The sequence below is a fragment of the Athene noctua genome, chromosome 19 (assembly GCF_965140245.1).
Source record: "Athene noctua chromosome 19, bAthNoc1.hap1.1, whole genome shotgun sequence".
Lineage (NCBI taxonomy): Eukaryota > Metazoa > Chordata > Aves > Strigiformes > Strigidae > Athene > Athene noctua.
In genome coordinates this window covers 12,093,672-12,113,507 of record NC_134055.1, presented here as the reverse complement: position 1 = coordinate 12,113,507, position 19,836 = coordinate 12,093,672, and the positions used below count along the sequence as shown (strand labels likewise).

Below are 19,836 nucleotides of genomic sequence, written 5' to 3'. Positions count from 1 at the left end.
CAAGCCCTGGCTGGCTGGATGCTCCCAGAGAGGGGTGGTCAGTGGAGCTAAATCCAGCTGGCGGCCGGTCACAAGTGCTATTCCTCAGAGCTCAGTGTTGGGATCATTTCTGTTCAACATCTTTATTGATGATCTCGATAAGGATATAAAGTGTGTCATCAGTGAGTTCGCAGATGACACCAAGTGAAGCGGGAGTGTCGATCTGCATGAGGACAGGGAGGCTCTGCAGAGAGACTTGGGTAGATTGGATCAGTGGCCAATGTTAACGGGATGAGCTTCAACAAGGCCAAGTGCCAGGTCCTGCCCTTGGGCCACAACAACCCCCTGCATGGCCACAGGCTTGGGGAGTGTGGCTGGAGCTCTCCGGGAGAGAAGGATCTGGCGGTTCTCATTGACAAGCAGCTGAACAGGAGCCAGCAGTGTGCCCGGGTGGCCAGGAAAGCCAACGGCATCCTGGCTTGGATTAGAAATAGTGTGACCAGCAGGGACAGGGAGGTGACAGTCCCCCTGTGCTCTGACTGGTGAGGCCACACCTGGAGGGTTGTGTCCAGGTTTGGGCACCTCAATCCGAGAGAGATCTCGAGGGGCTGGAGCGAGGGCAGAGGAGGGCAACAAGGCTGGGGAAGGGCTGGAGAATCAATCCTGTGAGGAGCCATTGAAGGAGCTGGGAGTGTTCAGTGTGAGGAGGAGGAGGCTGAGGGGAGACCTCGTCACTCTCTACAGCTCCTGACAGGACATTGCAGAGAGGCTGGGGCTGGGCTCTGCTCACAGGGAACTGGTGACAGAACAAGAGGGAACGGCTGGAAACTGCAACAGGGGAGGGTCAGACTGGGCATCAGGAAAAAACTTTTCCCGGAAGGAGTGGTCAGAGAGTGGAATAGGCTGCCCAGGGAGGGGGGAGTCCCCATCCCTGGGGGTGTTTAAGGGCCGTTTGGATGAGCTGTGGGGGATGTGGGGTAGGGGAGAACTTTGTAGAGTCGGGCTGAGGGTTGGACTCGGTGATCCCGAGGGGCTTTTCCAACCTGAGTGATTCTGTGATTCTGTGACACGGGACAAGCCTGCGGCTGCTCTCAGCCCTCCTGCCCGGCCGCTGCGGCGGGGTCGAGGTGTCCGGGAGGGGGAAGCTGCAGCCTTTGGGCACCTCGCACCGCCCGAGCTTTCCCCGCAAGCTCCGACGGGGGGCGGGGAGTGGAGCGGAGCCGCAGGGCCGCGGCTGCAGGTCCCGGCCCACCCCCGAGCCCGCCGCGAACTACATTTCCCATCGCCCCGGGAGAGGAAGGGCCGGGCCGGGGTAGCCGGGGCCTGCGGCTTCCCCGGGCCGTGCTGCGGGCGGGGCTTCGCGGTGCTGCCGGTGCCTGGGCCTGGGCCTGGGCCTGCGGGCGCGGGGACCGGGGCCTGCGGGCGCCTTCCCGGGACGCCGAGAGCGCGGGGTACCGCAGGGACGGGGCGGGGACGGGGGGGATCAGGGGTCGGGAGGGCAGCGGGTGCGGGCCGTCGGTGGGTGCCCAGCGGGCCGGAGAGGTGGGGGCTCCCCGGGGGGCAGCGGCGGGTGGGACTTGCTCCCTCTTGGGTTATTTTGCAGTGCGAGACTGTTCTGGGGAAGGCGGGGGGGGGTTAAGACTCAACTCGGGCCTTGTTTCCAGCGGCTTGGCGGGGCGGAGGAGCAGAGGGGCCCCGCCAGGGGAGGAGGTAAAGAGAGGAGCGCCGGGCCGGGCCGGCAGCCGAGGAGCGCCCCCTTCCCTGCGGGTTGGGTTGGAGCGGGTGTGATCAGCGGCGGCGGAGCATCCCGCAGCGTGGAGCCGGAGGAATCTCTAAACTCGGTTGCAGGGGAAGGCCGCGATGGTGAGTGCGATGGGGTGCAAAGGCAGCCCTGGGGAATCCCGATTTGCTGCTCCAGCCCCTCTGTTTGGAGGCAGAAGTGACCCCGAGGGCTTCGGCCCAGCCGGCGGGCAGGAGGGGCTCTGCTCGCTGCTGGCTCTGCAGTTGTGAATCTCTCGGTGGTTCCTGGCGTTTCAGGTGCCATTTGCCAAACAGTGTGGGCAGGAGGAGGGGGGCTTTGCTGTTGCTTATGGGATGCTCTGGAGAAACCTGCCCCTGGCTTTACCGTGTTTTGAGAAGGTCCAAGCCAGACCTGCTTCATTTTCTAATGAAATTTGTCTTTCTCCATAGGCTGCAAAACCCCAGAGAGGTTTAAGAGGTACGTAGCCTGGCATGCGTTCCTTTTGCTGTCCGTAGGTGCTTTGTTCTGCTGGGAACATGGGGACAGAGGAGGGGGACAGCGGGATCGGGTGGGGGTCCTGGCTACAGTGATGCTTCATGGTCCTTGTCTGAAAGATGCAGCTGAGTGCCTCATCTCATTCCCAAACCAGAGATATTCACCTGCCTCTTCCAGCGAGTGGGTTTGCTTATTGGGGTCCTACAGTCCTTTCCTGATGGCTTTCCCCAATCCAGGGCAGAATATCTGCCTTGATTTCAGTTCTTCGCCTCATCTAATCCCCAGGTGCTTGTTTGGGGGCCTCTTGCAGCCCTTGATACTGAAGCAACGCTTTTGGGGTTGCCCAGGGACTCTGAGACACTGTGGGGTGAGAGCTCCCAGGTGAAGGGCTGCTTGTGGCCAGTGACTGAATAGGAAGCCGCTGGCTCCTTGATAAAGAGATCTCCTTTCTGGCTAAGTGAAGAAAAATCTTTGATCCACAAAATACTGGGTCAAGTCCTGGCAGTTCTCTCTAGGAAGGCCTTACACTGGTGGTGCTTGAGACCAAACCTGTGTGCTTGGGGGATTTCAAAAGAGCAAGCCAATTGGGAGCTTTTCTGCACCTGCATGGTGAGCTCACCTGCCTCAACACTTTAATTTGTCTGGTTTCAGAGTCTGTTGATGACGTGCTTGGTGACCTCCTGGGATTTGACGGTAAAAGGAACCTTCTTTGCAGCTGAAAGGGCAGTGTCCTTGTCCTCTTACTCTGCTCTTGGGAGTAGGAGGTGCTGGTGCAGCAGCCAGTCATCTCCAAGGGGCCTCCAGCTGTGAGCGGGGAGAAAGCAGCAAGCAGGGTTTCCCAGAGTCAGAGGCCATTGAAGAGACTGGACGTCAGCTTGGGGAGCCGGGTGAAGTTCATCTCTGATTAAAAGCCTCTGTGGCCTGTGGGGAGACAACAAATCCCCCTTTGGGGTGCCTAGGTCAGGAATATGCCCATATCCATCATCCTCACATCTCCCTGTCTTGTTTCCAGACGAAAGCCCTGTTAATTCTGTGAGAACTTCCTGCCTGGCCAGGGGCAGCAGTGGGAGAGCCTGGGGCACCAGCTCGCAGGCCAGCCAGAAGTGAGTGCCTTTCAGTCACAGCCTCTCGCTCTTGGAGATCTCTCTGTGCTCCCCAGGTCCTTGTGACCTGCCCCGTCTTTGGCTTCTCCCCCTCGCTCCCTGCCCTGACAGCGACTCCCCGGGAAGGCGAGTTACCGGTGATGCCTTTGGGAACTGGGAGCCCAGAGCCTGAAGCTTTCCAGCGAGAGCTGGAACATCTTCTGTACCTCTGCCTTAGGAGAGTTGCTTGCTTATCTACAGCACTCCCATCTTTTATGCCTGGGCTATTTTCGCCTCCTTTTCTGTCGCCCGACGTGGCTGTTGCGGTGTGCCCCTGCAGTCCCCTCCCCCTGCCACCACCTGGCCTGGCTGTCCCCAGTGTGCCCTGGCCGAGCTCACGGGAGCTGCTGCTGACCCCGGGGCTTGTGTTGCAGGTCCTTTGCAGAGGAGGATTTCTTCAGCAGATTCCCTGCAGAGGATGTGGAAGCTGCAGAGGTGAGCCTGAATTTTGGGAGAGAGACTGGGCATCCCGAGGGCTGGGACTGAGAGGGGCCAGGCTTGCCCCTGGTGTCAGCCCAGCCAAGTCAGCAGTGGGATATTGGGGGGAACCATGAGGTCTGGCTGAAGAGGTGACCCCTCTCTGGCATGGCTGGGGGGGAGCTGGGCCAGGGGAGTGGGTGGATGGTGGGAGAAGGGCTTGCAGGTACCCTGGGTGAGCTGGAGCAAAGCAGGGGGGGGACGTTGTGCTGCAGCCCAGCCCTGCTGGGTGTCTTCTGGGGAAGCGTCGCAGGAAGGACCCTCACCTGAAGCACCCACCTGGGTGTTCCTGACGCTTCTCCCAGAGGCAGTAGGATCTCAGCAAAGGAATCAAGACACGGGGGGTTTCCAGTGAGGGACTGGGCAGGTATCCTCCCATTCCAAACAATGAGGAAAACCAGGGGCTGGAGTATGGAAGCAAGGGGTGAGGAGTTTCCCAAGTCTGCTTGTCTCTGATCTCTGCCCTCCTCGGCACGCAGGGATCCAGTGCCTCCGGCGGAGAGCCCCAAGCTCTGCTGCAGACCCTGAAGGTCAGTGCAGAAATACCCTTCACCTGAACCCCGCGTGGGCTGCAGCCGTGGCCCCCAGCACCAAATTCTGAAGGGAGAATCAGTGCTGAGGCGGGAGTAGCACTTGCCCTGCTCCTGTCATCATCCTGTTGCTTTGCAGGACATGGACAACCTGGAAGCTGATCTGCTGGGAATATCGAGACCCAGTTCTCGGCCAGGGAAGCCAGCCATGAAAGGTCCTGGGAAATGTGACTCCTCAGGAGAAGCAGTGAAAACCGCAGGGAAGCTGCTAGCTCCTGGAAAAGGTAAGAAGGAGATTCTGCTCTTGTCATAGCCTGGTTCCAAACGAGCAGGGTGTATTTTCTGCTGCGATAGGGAATGGAAAGTGGATTTGTTCCCTAAAATCTTTTTACCTGGTCCTTTTGGGGCTGTCCCAGCCACAGAATGTCTTCCTGGCCATGTGTTGTCCCTTGGTTGATCCCTTGTCATGCTGTGATAACATCACTGCCATGCGCTGCTGCCTCCCACCAAACCTCACTTGGCTGTTGTCTGGTGCAGATCAAAGACCAGGGATCTGCCTGGTCTGCGTGGAAGGAGAGCCAGGGGGTTGCATTTAAGATGTGCCTGTCCCCAACCTGTCCTTCTATTCCCCAAGCCCTTTTCTCCTTCTCTGTCTGCAAGGAGGCCCCTCCAGAGAGATTCTCACCCCACAGGGCCGTGAGGGGACTGTGTCCCACAGGATATGCTTTTAGGGGGCTGCAACCAGAAAAGTGACCTTCAGCCAGGGTGGGAAGGGGACATCCCCAAAGTACCTTGTCTGTGAGAGCTGTGGCCTCTCTTTCTAGGCGAGTCTGGACCTCTGATGGAGAAGAAGCCACTGTCATCCTTCCCTGCTTCCCAACAGTACAAGAAATTTGACTTGGAAGGTAGGATGTCGCTTCCCTTTAGCACATTGATGTGTGGGGGCAGCTGGGGACTCTGTCCTTGCTCTTTGCCCGTAGCTTGCCTCTTCTGTCACCCAAAGGCTCGGCTGGTTAATGACATAGAGCATCCTTCACCCCTGCGATGCCTGTGCCAACCTCATCCCTTAGAGGTGACCAAAGGAAAAAAAACAAAGACTGCTTAGTGTTGGAGGCTCTCCCCAGGGTGGGGCTGGGAGAGGATTCCTGAGGGCATTTACTTTTTCAGCCATGCTTTGGTTTTTAATGCCTGTCTGTAGCACTTGGAAACCCTTGTATCGGGGAGGGGGGGATTCTGTCCCCCTTCCAAAGAGGCAGGCTGTTTTCCTGGCACAGCTGAGATCTGGTTGTCAGAGCCTGCGCTTTAATCGAGGTCAGCTCTGTTCAAACCACTAATTGGCTTTAGGTGATTTAGGTGGGCTTTCTCCTCCCCTTTGTCATTCCCTAAAGAGTGGTCAAGAGTTATAGCACGCCAGTTTTGAGATACTCAAGAGTATCCCAGGTGCAGAATCTGCGTTCATGGCTTTGGGCAGAGATGATCTCCTGTCCCCATGTGCACATGGTTTGCCTTAGCACAGAACCGTTGTTCTAAATAACCTTGGTTTTGTTTGGTTTTACTGTTATTACTCTCCTTTTCTGCCCCTACGGGGTAATTCCCAGATTTAGATGTTCCTTTGTCAGGGCTTTTGTCCGATGAGGAGCAGGATGCTCCCAAGAAGCCATCTCCAACAGGCACTAAAAGCATCTCTGGGAAAAAAACAGAACAGAGCAAAGAGAAAGGTAAGCAGGGTTGCTTGATGCGTCCTCTTTGTATTAAATGAATCAGCAGCCTGGATGAGTTTGTGTGATGCCCAAATGTTAAATGAAAGCCAGCTAGTGGCATCTCTTGTTAACCAGTACAGCCCTTTAGAGTGCAACTTGGTAGTGGGGTTACAGCTGGTAACAGCTCCCTGAGTGCTCAATATTTTCAGTGTGCTACAGGTTACAGAACTGACCTTTCCTTTCTGGGAATTCTTTCTGGGAGTCTCAGATCTTCCCTTGGACCTCATCCAGCCTGTTCTGCATGCTGCCAGATGAGAACCAGTGTTCTGGGTCAGGATTTGGGGGGCTGAGGGCATCACTGGTCCATGCCAAAGCACAGTTGCACCTCTGGGTGGGATCCAGCTGCAGTGTGACCATGTTACAGGCACTTGTCTGTCTCTCTTGTTGCTGCAGCAAGGATGCCAGTGGGTCTGGTAGTCCCCTCGCACCTCCTTTCACCCTGATAAATCCACTCTGGACATGAGTAGCAGCTGGTGGGTTGGGGAAAGGACTAAGGTGCGCTGATGGAACAGGGACTTTGGGCGAAGACGGGGAGGAATTATCTGAGTGGAAATTTGCAAAGCTGAAGAAGTTGCTGGTGTCTGCCAGAGCTGGAAACCCCAGTGTCAGTGACACCCAGCAATGTCCCATCAGTGGCCACGGACCAGGCAGTAGCATGTTGCCGCTTTGTCACTTGCTACGAGATTTGGTCACTGAAAATGGCTATTAAAAAATGACTCTGTAAATGGTCCTGAGAGATAAGAGCAGGCAAGGCTGCTCTGATCTCTTGTTGAAAACAAAAATTAAAAAAAGAGACAAGACCAGCTCAAACCTCCTACCATGTGTGATCCCACCCACAGAGCCGCCCCCAGCCCAGATGCCCCTGCGCACTGTGGCCCCAGTTCAGAGCAGGAAGGAGCTCATGTTTGAAGATGATGGTGACGACCTGATGGCTGCACTGGGACTTGGCAGTGGCCCAGGAAGCGATGAAAAGCAGGGCAAGAAGGCAGAAGAGTAAGGGCAGTGAAGGGGTGACGGGAGTAAAGGAGGGGATGGCTTGTGTCTTGAGATGGTGCCACCGTGGTGGGTGGGGGATGCTGAGCGTCTGCCTGTGGGTCCTAGAAAGGGGCAAGAGCAGCCTTGTTTCCCAGAGAAGAGCCAGAGCAGGCTGGCAAGGCTGTGGGAGGAGGAACAGCCCTGTCTCTGAGAGAAACCCATCTGCCGCTGTGTCCCCAGCAGAGAGGAGGTCCGGCCAGCCCGCGCCAAGCTGGACGAGTTGCTGGGACGAGGCTCTGTGGCCAGAATCCTGGAAGAGCCAGGCCTGGGAGAGTGCCAGGAGTTCAAACTGGAGAAGAAGTACGAAAAGCAGCCGGGTGAGCACAGCCAGGGTCACTGGGAAGGGCTGCAGAGGTGGCAGCGTTGGCTTGGGAGAGCAAGATTGATTTCTACTGTCCTTGCAGGGGAAATGCCTTTTGTGCCCTCACGGCAGCCTGGCAGCATTTGCACAGGAGCTGTAACTTTGGTTCTCTCTGGCTGTGGGTTGATTCCCAACAAATTTTTTTCCCAGCCACCCTGAGGAGGCCCCTCGCTCACCGATTTCTGGGCAAGAGGTTTCCAGTGGTGTTTTCCCAGAGGCAGCACTGTCAGTGGGAATTGCAGGGGGGGGGGGGAGCAGGAGGGCTGGTGTCTTTGCAGCCGGCTGCTCCTAGGGGTGCTGACTCAAGGCCGCTTGTCTGAACAGACAAGGAAGAGGGTCGGAACAAGTTGGATTTTGTCTTTGGAGCTTACCAGCCCTCAGTGGCCTCCACAGCCAAGGGCCAGCCGGCGAGGAGGCAGCCTGTGAGGTATTGTGCTCTCTGTGTGTCCGTAGCTCCAGCCACTGGCCATGCTGCCCCCGCAGTGGAGCGGGCAGGGTCACACCAGTGTCCCCTCGTGGGCAGGGTCACACCAGTGTCCCCTCGCGGGCAGGGATGCGACTGCTTCTCCTCACAGCAGGTTTTCAGCTGAGAACAGCAGCGAACCAAAAGCAGAGCTCCACTCCAAAGCTTCTCCTTCAGCCAGCCAGAGCCCCGTGCGGGGCTGCAGGACTGGAGGTGACTGGCTGGGCTTGGAAGACAAAGATTTTATGGATTTGGAGCTGTCGTCTCCAGCAAAGGCCGGTCCTGCAGGGAGCTCCCCCAGCCCTGCCGCAGCTGGGCGGCCCGGCCCTTCCAGACAGCTCCCGGCTGCAGAGGAGGCAGCGGCTAAACCTGACGTGGTGGAGGAGGAGGACTGGCTGAGCGCTGCCTTATCTCGCAAAAAAGCCCAAGCGCAGGCGAAGGCCCAGGAGGGGAATGCTAAGGCCTCGGAGGCCCCAGGTGAAGGGCTGAATCCCTGCTCTCCTGTCAGGTAAAGGCATGGTTGATGGCCGCAGTGCTCCCGTCTGCTCCACGTGTGGCTGCTCCAGCAGGAGCTCTCCGAAACCCTAGGCTCCAATCTGAGAAATTAATTTTAAGCACTGTCTTGTCTCAGATTGGGGTAAGAATGCAGGGCTTTGTCCCACTGATCCAGCCCACAGTCCCATCACACGTCTGGGCTCTCCTTCCAGCTGTAGCCATCTTGGGATGGCACACAGTGCCGTGGGTCCCGTGGAGCTGTCTGGGTCAGCACAGCCCCATGAGCTTCTTCTCCCTGTGCTCCTTGCTTACATAAACAAAGAGGCCTAAGGGAAACAGTTGGAGAGTCAGCAGTCCTGGAGAAACAAATGAAGCAGAACACCAGCAAAGCTTTGAAACAAACAAAGCAGAGTAGAAGCAAAGCTTTCATACATCACCACAGTTTTAGTCTCAATAATTGTCAGAAATTCATTTGAGCCCTTTCATTCCCTTTCATTTTCATTCCCCTTTCTTCCTCCTAGTTGAGGCAAACCACCTCCTCCAGCTGAGTTGACACGGACCCAGGTCCAGACTTGTGCTACTGAAGGGGACTGGGAAGCAAATTGCAGACAGAGCCCTGTGGCAGGGGCAGGGCTGTGTTAGCTGGGGCTGCTGCTGCCCAGGGGAAGGGGGTGGATGCAGCAAGGAGAAAGAGCAGTGATGAAGGTTTTGAGGTGTCTTTGCTTCCTCTGCAGCCAAAAGGCTGATGATTCCTGCTGCAGCTGAGTGGGACAGAGGCAGGAACTGGTGTTGGGGGAGAGGATCTTGTCTTTCCTCGCCTCCTTGGCTCTCCCACATAGGATGCTTTTTGCTTGTAGCCAGCCAGCAGCCTCCCCAGGAGCACGGCCACAGGCAGCCACCATGCAAGCCGAGGCAGTGAGCACAGACAGCTCCAGGTAAGGCTGCCTTCGCCTTTCAGGCGTCCTCCACGGGAGGGGTGTCCTGCAGAAAGCAGCTGCGTGTGGGAGATGGGGCAACAGGGAGGGCTGGTACCCAGTGGGGGGATCACAGTGCCCTGGCACCTCTGTAAGTGGGAGGGCAGGTGGCTCTGAAGTTTAAAAACTCCCCGAAAGGCCGAGCAGGAGAATGTCTGCGCATGTCTCCCTGAGCTGCGGCACTGCTGCGCATCACCCGTGTCTCTGTGCCCACACAGGCCACCGCTCCCCTGGCTCGGCACCGCGGAACAAGCCTCAGCTCACCCGTCAGAGGCAGCACACGGGGATCCCTCCAGAGACGCCAGCGCCCCGGGTGCGTTTCGTGTAGTTGTATGGTTTGGGCAGCGGGAAGCAGAGAGGGTCCCCCTGGCCCTGCAAAAACAACCAGCCAAAAAACCAGGAGCTGCAGCATCACCCTTGTCCATGTGAACACTGCGTGGGCTTTGCTCAGCCGTTGCTGGAGAGGGCTGCCAGGCTGCAGGATGCCACCATGCCAGTGTCGTGGTGCAGTGGGGACACGGTGCCGGGGCACACTGAGCTCCGCAGTGTGCCTGTGGGGTTTCAGGGGGCTGTCGGGGACTTGCTCTCTCTGAGCAATGGGTGAGCCTAAGTCTGTGCTGCCCCTTCTCTCTCCCTCTTCCCTCCTGCTGCCACAATGCTCGTCCCACGAGTGCTGTGTGCTGGCAGACCCCCTCCTGCCCTAGGCTGAGGCTGAGCACCGCTTCAGAGGCCGCTGAAAGTGGCTGAGGGGACCCAGCCTCCTCCCTAGTTGATGGAGATGAAGGAGGAGCCATGCTTTACCCCCAGACTTACTCTGCAGAGCAGAGTCCCCCACACTGTGCGTGGGGTGGGGTAGGGGTGCAGGTTTGGACAAGCCTGTCTGAGCCTCCATCCCCAGCTGCCAGAGTGGGGCAGGATCCTTCTCGTTCTGCAGAGGAGACCCAGGCCCTTGTCCTTCTGGGAGGGAATGGTTCCCCTTGGCCTGTCTGAATCACAGACTTGTTCCATTTTCAGTCCCCGCAGCCTTGTTCCCGGGAGAGCAAGAGACACAGAGCCCTGCCCCGCTGGCTCAGGTAGGTGTGCTGGGCCTGTGCCCCCGAGAGGTGCAGAATCGGGGTGGTGATCGTGAGTCCTCCCCTGCTAACTCACCATCATCCAGCTCTGCCCATGCTCCCTGGGCAGGAGGATGGCTGTGCCCCGCTTTGCACCCCTGGGAGCCTGTGTCCATGGAGGCAAAGGCTTTGGAGAGCCCCGAGATGCCATGAGTTGTATTAGGCCAAAGTGTGTGTGCTGTGGCTGCTCTGTAAATCGTGTGCATTGACAGTCCTGCATTGCCTGAGCAGTGTTGACAGAGTTCCCCAGGCATCCCTCTATTCAATTAATGAGACATCAGAGCCTCCAGCTGACGAAGGACTTTTTCTTCAGCTGGTTTTCCCCAGTACGGTGGTGAAGATGCTCTGAGGTTGTTTCTAGACAACTGAAGGGGAATTGGAACCTGTGACAGGGAGGGCAGCTCTTGCTTGGTCTTCGAAGCCTCCATTTGTCATTGAGCTGGGCCTCCTGGTCCGGCCCTGGTGGCAGGACACAGGCTGTCTCCCAGAGGACTCACTGTCTTATCCTTGAGTCTGTCCCCAGAGAAGGAAGAGCCCAGCACACTTGTGTCTGGGGTAGGGGCTGCCGAGTGTCACCTGGGAGCAGCATGGTTGGGCTGGAGATGGGTAGAGGAGGGACTGCAGGAGTCTGGGGCTGGGTCATCACTCCCAGGCTGGGAGGAGATGCTCTCCCCAGGGCTTTACCTCCCCAAGAGCATCACTGTGTCTCTGCAGGTTAGCACAGCCAGGGCATAGCTGCCGGCGAGGCAACGTGCCTGCCTTTGGGGGCTGGTGGCCCCACCAGTTAAAGAATTTTGCCAGACTGTGGGTATCTCTAGGTCGGCTTTATTAACAACTCAGAGTTGGGCCAGCACCTCAGGGAGTGGCAGTGGCTATCAAAAACTGCCTTCTATAGATATGATTCTACATAACATTATGCAGTACAAAACTCTGGTGTTTTCCCATGAACTCTCAGCTCTTAATTCTTCATCAGTTTCAAAAGTCCCTTATATTCTACAGCTTCAGCGGATTCTCATCGGTCTGTTCCAATTCTTGCTTCAGTGTCAGGGTCATCTTTTGGGTCATCATCTTCTTCATCTTCCACTAGTTTTCATCTCACACAATTCTGAGAGACTTCAAGATGTTCTATTAAAAGCTTAGTAGGGCAAACAGTTTCTATATACCAGATTCTCTTAATCTAGCAAAACACCTGTCTCTGTATGATGAGCTTGACTGGGTTTTAAACCAGCCTTGGGTTGGGACTATACGAGAAGCAGGCTAGGAATACTTTTCAGGCCTGTTGATCAGTGTTTCAGTTGCCTTGGTGATATTACAAGATAGCTCAGTCCTGAACACATTTCACTAGGTCTTAACATCTATTTCAGATATATCAGAGGTTATATTTAAAATTCTTCTACACCACCACAAAGCCCCTGATCCTGAAGGACCTGGGTCTTCTCTCTCTGTCCCTGTAGGTAGAGTCCCCAGGCCTGGGCTTGCTGCATGAGAGGAGGCTGGGGGCTGCCGTGGCCCAGCCCCACGGGGATGTGACAGGCTGTCAGGCAGCGCTGCTCCGCGCCCAGGCCCGTGTGGCAGAGCTGGAGAGCCAGGTGAGCCCCATGGCCTGCTGGACGGGGGTGCAGAGGTGAGCCAGGGGCAGGAGGAGAGGCCACGCCTGCTCCCAATGGCATCGGGGGGACGGGGCAGAGAGGAGGAAGCTGCCTGTCCAGAGAAGGCTGCGGCTAGCAAGTGATGCTGTGGGAGCTCTGTCCCCTGGGCGGCATAAGGAGCTTCTCCTCGGGTGCCCGGCAGGTGCGGACGCTGGAGCTGGTGCGGGCACAGGACAGAGACTTCCTGGAGAGACTCCGGCAGCGGCATCAGGAGGACCTGGATCTCCTCGAGAGCACCCACAGGTACCCACAGGCTGCCCTCCTCTGCCAGGGCCTTGCCCACAGCCCTGTCCCTCTCCCCGGGGTGGGGAGGAGCGCTGTGGTGCTGCCTGGGGTGGGCAGGCCCAGAGCCGTGTGGGTGTGGAGCTGGTGGGGGGCAGAGAGGAGCCCCACGGGTGAGCCGGGGGGGGGGTCTGCTCTCACCAGCACCGTCCCGTGGGGGAGAAGCTGGTCCCACGGCGAGCACATCCCCAGCCAGGGCACTGTCAGGGCTCCGACTGCAGAGAGCCCGCATGTTTCCCCGCACACCCAGCGCTGCCGACCAGCTCCGAAATCCCCACGTGTGCTGTGGGTGGAGATGCCTGGCTATTGCCCTTAAAGTACCACTTCTTCCTGGCCGTGACCTCTGCGGGCAGGACCCAGGTGAAGGTGGTGGAGGAGACCTGCAGGCAGCGGTTGCAGAGGCTGCGGCAGGAGCAGGAGCAGCTGGCGGCTCAGCTCCTGGCGCAGAGGCAGGAGGCGGAGCAGGCACGGGCAGAGCTGCTGGCGCAGCACCAGCAGCACTTGGCTGCGCTGGAGCAGCGGAGCATGCAGGAGCTGGAGCGGCTGCGAGAGCTGCAGAGGTGAGAGTGGCACGAGCGGTGCAGGCGTGGGGCTGGTGCTGCTGGTTATGGCAGAGGAATTGGGGAGGGGTTTGGGGACACGATGAAAGTACTTTAATGAACTAACAGGCACCAGGCCCAGAGGGAATGGCCTCAAGCTGCCCAGGGCAGGGTCAGGCTGGCTCTGAGGAAGGATTTCTGTGCAGAAGGGGCTGTTGGGCATTGGAATGGGCTGCCCAGGGCAGGGGGGGAGTCCCCGGGATCCCTGGGGGGGGTTGAAGAGTCGGGCTGACCCAGCGCTGAGGGATCTGGGCGAGTTGGGAACGGTCAGGGTGAGGGTCATGGTTGGACTGGAGGAGCTTCAAGGGCTTTTCCAACTGAGATGATTCTGTGAAAGGAGAAAGGAGACTCCAGAAGCACTGGGTTGTGGGCAGTTGGGTGGCACTTGGAATGGCAATTTAATTTGCTGCTGGACAGAGGGAGATGTGGCTGGAGATGTCATTTCAGAGTGAATGCATTGTATTTTGAAAGGTGCTGAACCCAGTGTTTTATCTCCCCCCAATCCCTTTTATCCAGGTCAGTGAGTCACTGACGTCCACATAGTTGGGGTCAATGAGAAATCAGTTTTTGATGGAGAAGCCCATCACCCCTAGCTGTGGTCTGTGCCAAATGTGGATGCCTGTCAGTGGGATGCCCCGGGACAGACCCCCATGCCAGCTTAGCTCCTGGGACCTGGTTCCCAGGCCCTTGACCAAGTCTCTTGCCCACTGTCTGTCCCGAGGAGCCCTGGTTTGTAACAGCCCATGGTGGGCTCCTTGCCCATGTCCTGCAGGGTGTCTGTGCAGGAGCTGCGCAGGGACCATGAGGAGCAGCTCCAGCGGCTGAAGCGGCTGAAGGACCAGGAGGTTGATGCAGTGACCAGCGCCACTTCGCACACCAGGTACCGATGGGCGGTGTCATGTCCCCACGTTGGTTTCTGGCCACAGTGCTCCCTGTCCTACGGGGAACCAGCCTTGGACTGTAGCGCTAGAGGCTGTCCCCTCTCCCAGCCCCTGCCGCCAGGGCCACTGAGCTCTGCTGATGCAGGAATACTGCTCTGCTCTGTCCCAGAGAGGTTCGGGGCAGGGCTGCCTGGCCTTTCACAGAATCACAGAATCACTCGGGTTGGAAAAGCCCCTCGGGATCACCGAGTCCAACCCTCAGCCCGACTCTACAAAGTTCTCCCCTACCCCACATCCCCCACAGCTCATCCCAACGGCTCTTAAACACCCCCAGGGGCGGGGACTCCCCCCTCCCTGGGCAGCCTATTCCACTCTCTGACCACTCTTTCTGGGAAAAGTTTTTTCCTGATGTCCAGTCTGACCCTCCCCTGTTGCAGTTTCAAGCCGTTCCCTCTTGTTCTGTCACCAGTTGCTTGTGAGCAGAGCCCAGCCCCAGCCTCTCTGCAATGTCCTGTCAGGAGCTGTAGAGAGTGACGAGGTCTCCCCTTAGCCTCCTCCTCCTCACACTGAACACTCCCAGCTCCTTCACTGGCTCCTCACAGGATTGATTCTCCAGCCCTTCCCCAGCCTCGTTGCCCTCCACTGCACTCGCTCCAGTACCTTTGGCCCACCACATGCCCCCCTCTCCATCGCGTGTCCCCCCAGGGTGACCCCCCCGTCGCTTCTCTCCGCAGGACTCTGAATGGCGTCATCGAGCGGATGGAGAAGTTCTCCAGCGACCTGTGTGACGTCTTGCACAGGGTGGAGGCCACACACCACACCACCTCCCAGGAGCTGGCCGTGGGGGCACAGAAGCAGGAGAAGCAGCTCAGGGGTATGTCTGTCGTTCCTTTGCATTGAAATGGCCGTGGGATCCCCACCAGGGCTGGGGATACCCAGGAAACAGGGAGAAGTTGCTCCGAGTTGGCCAGAAGCTGGGAGCCAAGGCTGGCAGAGCCTTGCCTGCCTCGGTCACTGGGCATCTCAGGGTCTTTCTCAAATGGTGTTCTGGGGATGTGCAGAAGGTGATGAGCACAGATGCATGCAGTTCTTCTGTGAATCTGGTGTGGACAGAGCATGGCTTCCCTCTTCATGCTGCTCATGGCCCTGCTGCTGCCTCTCCCCAGTGCTCCAGGACAGCCTGTTGCAGCAGAAGAGGGAGGCGGAGAAGGAGCGGCGCCGATTCCAGGAGGTGGTGGCTAAACTGGAGGCCAGGCTGGGGGAGCAGACTCTGCTGCTGGAGCAGGTGAGCCCACCCTGTGCCCTCTGCCTGGCTCAGCCCTCCTGAGGTGCTTGGCCTGGAGCCTGTGAATGGCATCTGTCTGTCCTCTGTGTCGGAACCCAGGAGCGACAGAGAGTGTTGGCGGAGCACTCCAGGATGGAATCGCTGCAGCACTCGCTGAAGGAGGAGCGGCGAGTCCTGACCCAGCAGCTCTCCGTGGAGCGAGCAGAGCTGGAGAGGGCGAAGGTGAGGTGGGGCAGTGTTTTGGTAATTAAGGATACCAATTAAACTCGGACACCAGAGTGAAAAGAGGAGGCATATTTTACTGGTGATAATTAAATAGTGTAACAGAGTAATACAGAAAACATGCAGTAAGAAAAGGCAGAATAATGCAGCTAAATCAACAAATAGGAAAATACAGGGTAATGCATCAAATCATCGCTACGTGACGGGGAGAACAGTGATTAAGAAAGATCCCTCACCCCTTGCACCCATTACCATTGTCCAGACCTGCAGTCCCTGGGCAGCCCCGGGTGCAGCAGGGATTTGAAGAACCTTTCCCTGCAAGTGGGAAATCCTACGCGGTGCATCCACCCGTAGCTGAGGTATCCAGTCGCTGTGAGTGGGTTCAGCCTTATATACCAAAAATCAGCAAGCCAGAACAGCTGGTGCCTTTGTTTTGAGTGGAAAATTTCTGGTTTCATTCTCCTGTTGGATTCCACCCAAAGCCTGGCCAGGGCTCAGAGGGGGAAATCAAGGGAGGCCAAATACTTGAGTTCTCAGCCTAGAAAGGCAAGTTGGATACATTCTCTCAGCCTTTCATCCTCACTACTGATTATATTCTAAGCTGCATCTTTCACTGGTGAGTTTACATTCTTTCTTAATGACTACATGCTAAATTAGCAGCTTCAGTTCAGAGCCTGTTGTTCAGCTTCAGTATTTCAACCCTTTAGCACTCTTTACATCAGCAAAAGTGGGTTGTTATAACTTAGTACAGTACCAACTAGCACAATGGTTTTCAGTTATCAAATATACAGGATTCAGCTATAGGTCAACTCTGGCTTGGGCCTGTTGTCCAAGCCTTAGCACTCTCCAGGTGCTTTTCACACATTCTGTGAGTCCGAACGGGGCTCCGCTGCAGTGTGTGGTGGAGGAAAGAGCTGGGTGCTGGGCTGCAGCATCCTTCCTCTGCCTCCCCAGTCCCACACCCAGTTGCACGGTGAATCGCCAGCAGAGCAGCCCTCTAGCACATGGGTGTGAGAGGCTGCTGTGTGCATGCACGGTGCTACAGCTTCTTGAGGAGCATGGGGCCAGAGCTTTCCGTGCAGGGTTCACGCCGGGTGCTAGGGGCTTGAAGCAGCCTCTAGGTGTTGGCCGAGATTCAGTGGCAGAGATAGTTTTAAAGGAGAAATATGGTCCAGCAAAAGGGACTTAGTGCTTTCTCTCTTCCACTCTGGCGATGCTCTCCAGAGAACCTTGCTGGAGGAGCAGAAGGCGGTGCTGCAGAGGTGTGCAGGGCAGTGGCAGAAGCTGACATCTGAGTGGGCTGAATTTCACACCCAGCAGCCCCTGAGGAAGGAGCGGGACACAGCCCGAGCACTGCCCGTGGAATCCCAGGGAGAGGGCCCTGTCAGGAGCCTGGCCCAGGTACCAGCAGAGCCCCTTCCCATGGCCTCCAGCACCCCCTTGGCAGGCTGAGAGTGGGTCCTGCCTACAGGGGAGTTGTTCAAGGTGGAGACATTGCTCGGGGTGGTGAGAATTGGGCTGTTCCAGGAACAGGCTCCACCAGCTTGTTGGAGATGTTGGCTGCCTGTGAGGGCTTTGTCAGCCAGAGCAGGTGCAGCCGCCTCCGTTGAGTCTGGTGAGAGGAAACCCCCCTGGTGAGTTAAGGAAAAGCTGCCCGTGCCATGGATATGGGTGCAGAGCCAGTTGTGCTTCCCCCTGGGGCTGTCCAGAGGGGAGATGTGGCACAGGCAGTGCGGCAGAGCTGCATTTTTAAGGGCAACCAGAGTGGAAAATAACCCTTCAGTCTGGGTGTTTCCACTGCTGACAAAGTGCTGTGCCTTGGCCATGTTGTAGGATGTGCAACATGGGGAGGGGCTCAGCCCTTTCCAGGGAAGGAGGTGTGTGTCTGTACAGTCCCAGCTCTGCCAGGCCCTGCTCCCCAAGGCTGGGGGGTGGGGGTGCTGCTGGAGTACCTGTATTGCTCTGCACCCCAGACTGGCACACACGAGAAGCTCAACAGGGGCAGATCTTTCCCATCTCTTGGGAAGACACAAGAGTGTCCAGGATGGAGCAGGTCATACGTTGGTTTCCCTTGTGCCCATCCTAGGAGCGGGCGGAGGTGAAGATGCGGGTCCACACGCTGAGAGCCCAGGAGGAGCAACTGGAGAGGGAGAAAGAGCTGCTGGACGAGGCCTGGCAGGAGCTGAAGCTGGAGCAGAAGGTGGTGAATGGGGCTGCGCTGCGCATCCGGCAGCAGGAGGAGAAGATGAAAAGTGTGACGGAGGTAAGCGGAGCATCTGCGCTGCCGTTCCCAGCTGCACACGGGCTGGCAGCAAAGCTGGGCTTTTACAGCCCCCAGAGCAGGGACAGAAAGCCTGTCCTGGAAGGGGGTGCCCAAAGGAGTCCTGCCCCAGGGCAGCGGGAGTCCCTGTCCCCAGCCTCCCCAGCCGCTCTGCCTTGCAGCTTTCCTCCCAGAAGTACGAGGAAGGGCAGCGAGCCCTGCAGGAGGCACAAAGAGTCGAGTCCCAGCACCAATCCAGGCTGCAGGCCCTGCAGTGGCAGTTGGAGCAGCTCAGGCAGCAGGAAGAGCATCTCTACCAGGCAAATACCCCCTTGGCTTCCCTTGTGGGCCTGGGGCCACCGTGCCAAGGGCTCGAACCTTTGCCAACAGCATCTCTCTCTCCCTTTCTCCCCGGGACGGGGCAGGATTGGCTGAGCATGGCTCAGCAGAGGAGCCAACTTCAACAGCTGCGGCAGGAGCTGCCCAACAACCCCACGATGCTGCGGACCGCAGGGTGGGACTCCAGTGCCCCTGCGAGTGGCTTCTCCAGCATGCTGAGTAAGGCTCTGTGCTTGCTGCTGGTGGGGAGGGATGTGCTGGGTGGAAGATGCACTTGTATTCCACTTCTCAGGAGGCTTGGGATGTTCCTGGGGGCTCTTTAGTTCCCCTGTATATAAACCTCAGATGGGAGTTGGCCTCCTTGTCTTCTGAAGGAGCTCAGCGAAGCTCTGAGCCAGGGCAGTGACAGGAGAGGGCAGAGGGGCCAGGCAGGGAGAGGCCGGTGGGTTAAAGCCCGTTTGCACTGGGAGTGTGGGGAGGACCCTGCTGCTGGGACATGCAGGCAGCACCCAAAGGGATGCTTTGTTGTCTCCATTTGCAGTTCCTCTGACAGCGGCAGCACCACACACTCGGGCTTCTTTTCCAGGCTTTCCACCTGCCATGGGGAGCCCGGGAGGTATCAGGGAACTCCTGGCCGTGGCCAGCTCTGCTGAGCTCAGTGCCACGCTGGCGATGATGAGGTTCCGAGCCCTGCAGGTGAGGTGGTGGGAGGCTGGGGTGGGAAGGGGCTTCAGACCCTCTGGGTGGGAGCAGGGCTGGGTGAAGCCTGATTTGAGCCTGATAGCCACAGTCTGGGGAGTCTAAGATCATTACTGAGCTGTGGGGCTGGGCGGGCTTGTAGAATCCCCGGGCACCTAGAGGAGTGATGCCAGAAGCAAGGACGGGTGGATCCTCACAGCTGGTCTCAGGCTGGTGGATAACATCCTCCATGGGGTTGCCCTTGTTCTCGCCCTGTCCCTGGGTGGGAGAAGCCAGCTCTGCTGGCCTCTGGCTTCACAGTGTCCCCATCCTCTCCCATCGGTCCCCCGATTCCCTGCTGGGTCCTTCCCCAGGCAGGGCTGCTCTTTGAGGCTTCTGCTGTGGGTCTTGCTTGGAGCGTGATGTTGTGGGATTTGGGGGGGGGGGGGGAGCCCCACACCCCAGGGAGTACCACAGATGGGTACCAGCCCACTGCTCACTGCAGGAAGGAGGGTTTAGGATGCTTCCCTCCCTCATGAGTGACACCTGGGACTGTGAGCCCCCTTCTGTGGCACTCTCTGATACCTCTTCCATCCATCCCTTTCTTCTCAGGACCACGCTTACTTAGAGAATGAGGAGTTCTTCCTGGAGTCCCTGAAGAAAGCGTCCTACAATGCTGCTTCTCTGCCAGGCTGAAGGGGCGGCGTCCCCATGCAGCGCCCAGGGGATGGCTGCTCAATAAACACCCCTTCACATGCTCACCAGAGTAACTGTACTTATTCAGGCCTGGGTGCTCAGTGGACTTTTCCACAAATAAAGCACACCAAGAGCAGGTTTTTGTGCTTCTTACATACACAAAAATCAGAGGTTTTTCCAAATACACCTATCAGATACTGATTGGTTAGTGATTAACATACAATTAGAATACAGCTTACGTCATGCTTCTACTACTACACATGCTCAGGGAAAGGGTCTCAACCTGGGCAGCAATCTTTCTGACCTCCGTGTGTCTGTGGTTTTTAGTATTATAATGAGGGTAGTTCACTTACAGGACACTCAAACGTTAGTTTCATTGCC

General features: G+C 57.5%; 1 protein-coding gene across 6 annotated transcripts; it reads left to right on the top strand.

The window, feature by feature from the left end:
• Positions 1-1,295: 1,295 nt before the first annotated feature.
• On the top strand, positions 1,296-19,575 carry LOC141968295 (fas-binding factor 1 homolog). 6 transcript variants are annotated; one of them, XM_074922828.1, is made up of 30 exons: positions 1,296-1,430; positions 1,644-1,842; positions 2,170-2,197; positions 2,867-2,908; positions 3,228-3,318; positions 3,732-3,792; positions 4,314-4,364; positions 4,504-4,648; positions 5,189-5,269; positions 5,963-6,082; positions 6,964-7,117; positions 7,340-7,476; positions 7,845-7,947; positions 8,096-8,491; positions 9,336-9,413; positions 9,671-9,765; positions 10,467-10,525; positions 12,019-12,153; positions 12,356-12,456; positions 12,849-13,055; positions 13,867-13,974; positions 14,710-14,849; positions 15,142-15,260; positions 15,360-15,482; positions 16,707-16,883; positions 17,569-17,745; positions 17,925-18,062; positions 18,168-18,300; positions 18,668-18,777; positions 19,372-19,575. In XM_074922828.1, the coding sequence occupies exons 2-30, from the start codon at positions 1,840-1,842 to the stop codon at positions 19,453-19,455; spliced, it is 3,396 nt and encodes a 1,131-aa protein (XP_074778929.1). In that variant the 5' UTR covers positions 1,296-1,430; positions 1,644-1,839; the 3' UTR covers positions 19,456-19,575. The 6 variants fall into 6 exon arrangements, with proteins under 6 accessions (XP_074778929.1, XP_074778925.1, XP_074778927.1 ...); XM_074922824.1 differs by having other exon boundaries at positions 7,343-7,476; positions 10,467-10,529; positions 12,023-12,153; positions 18,623-18,777; positions 19,372-19,574; XM_074922826.1 differs by having other exon boundaries at positions 5,969-6,082; positions 10,467-10,529; positions 12,023-12,153; positions 18,623-18,777; positions 19,372-19,573.
• Positions 19,576-19,836: the final 261 nt, after the last annotated feature.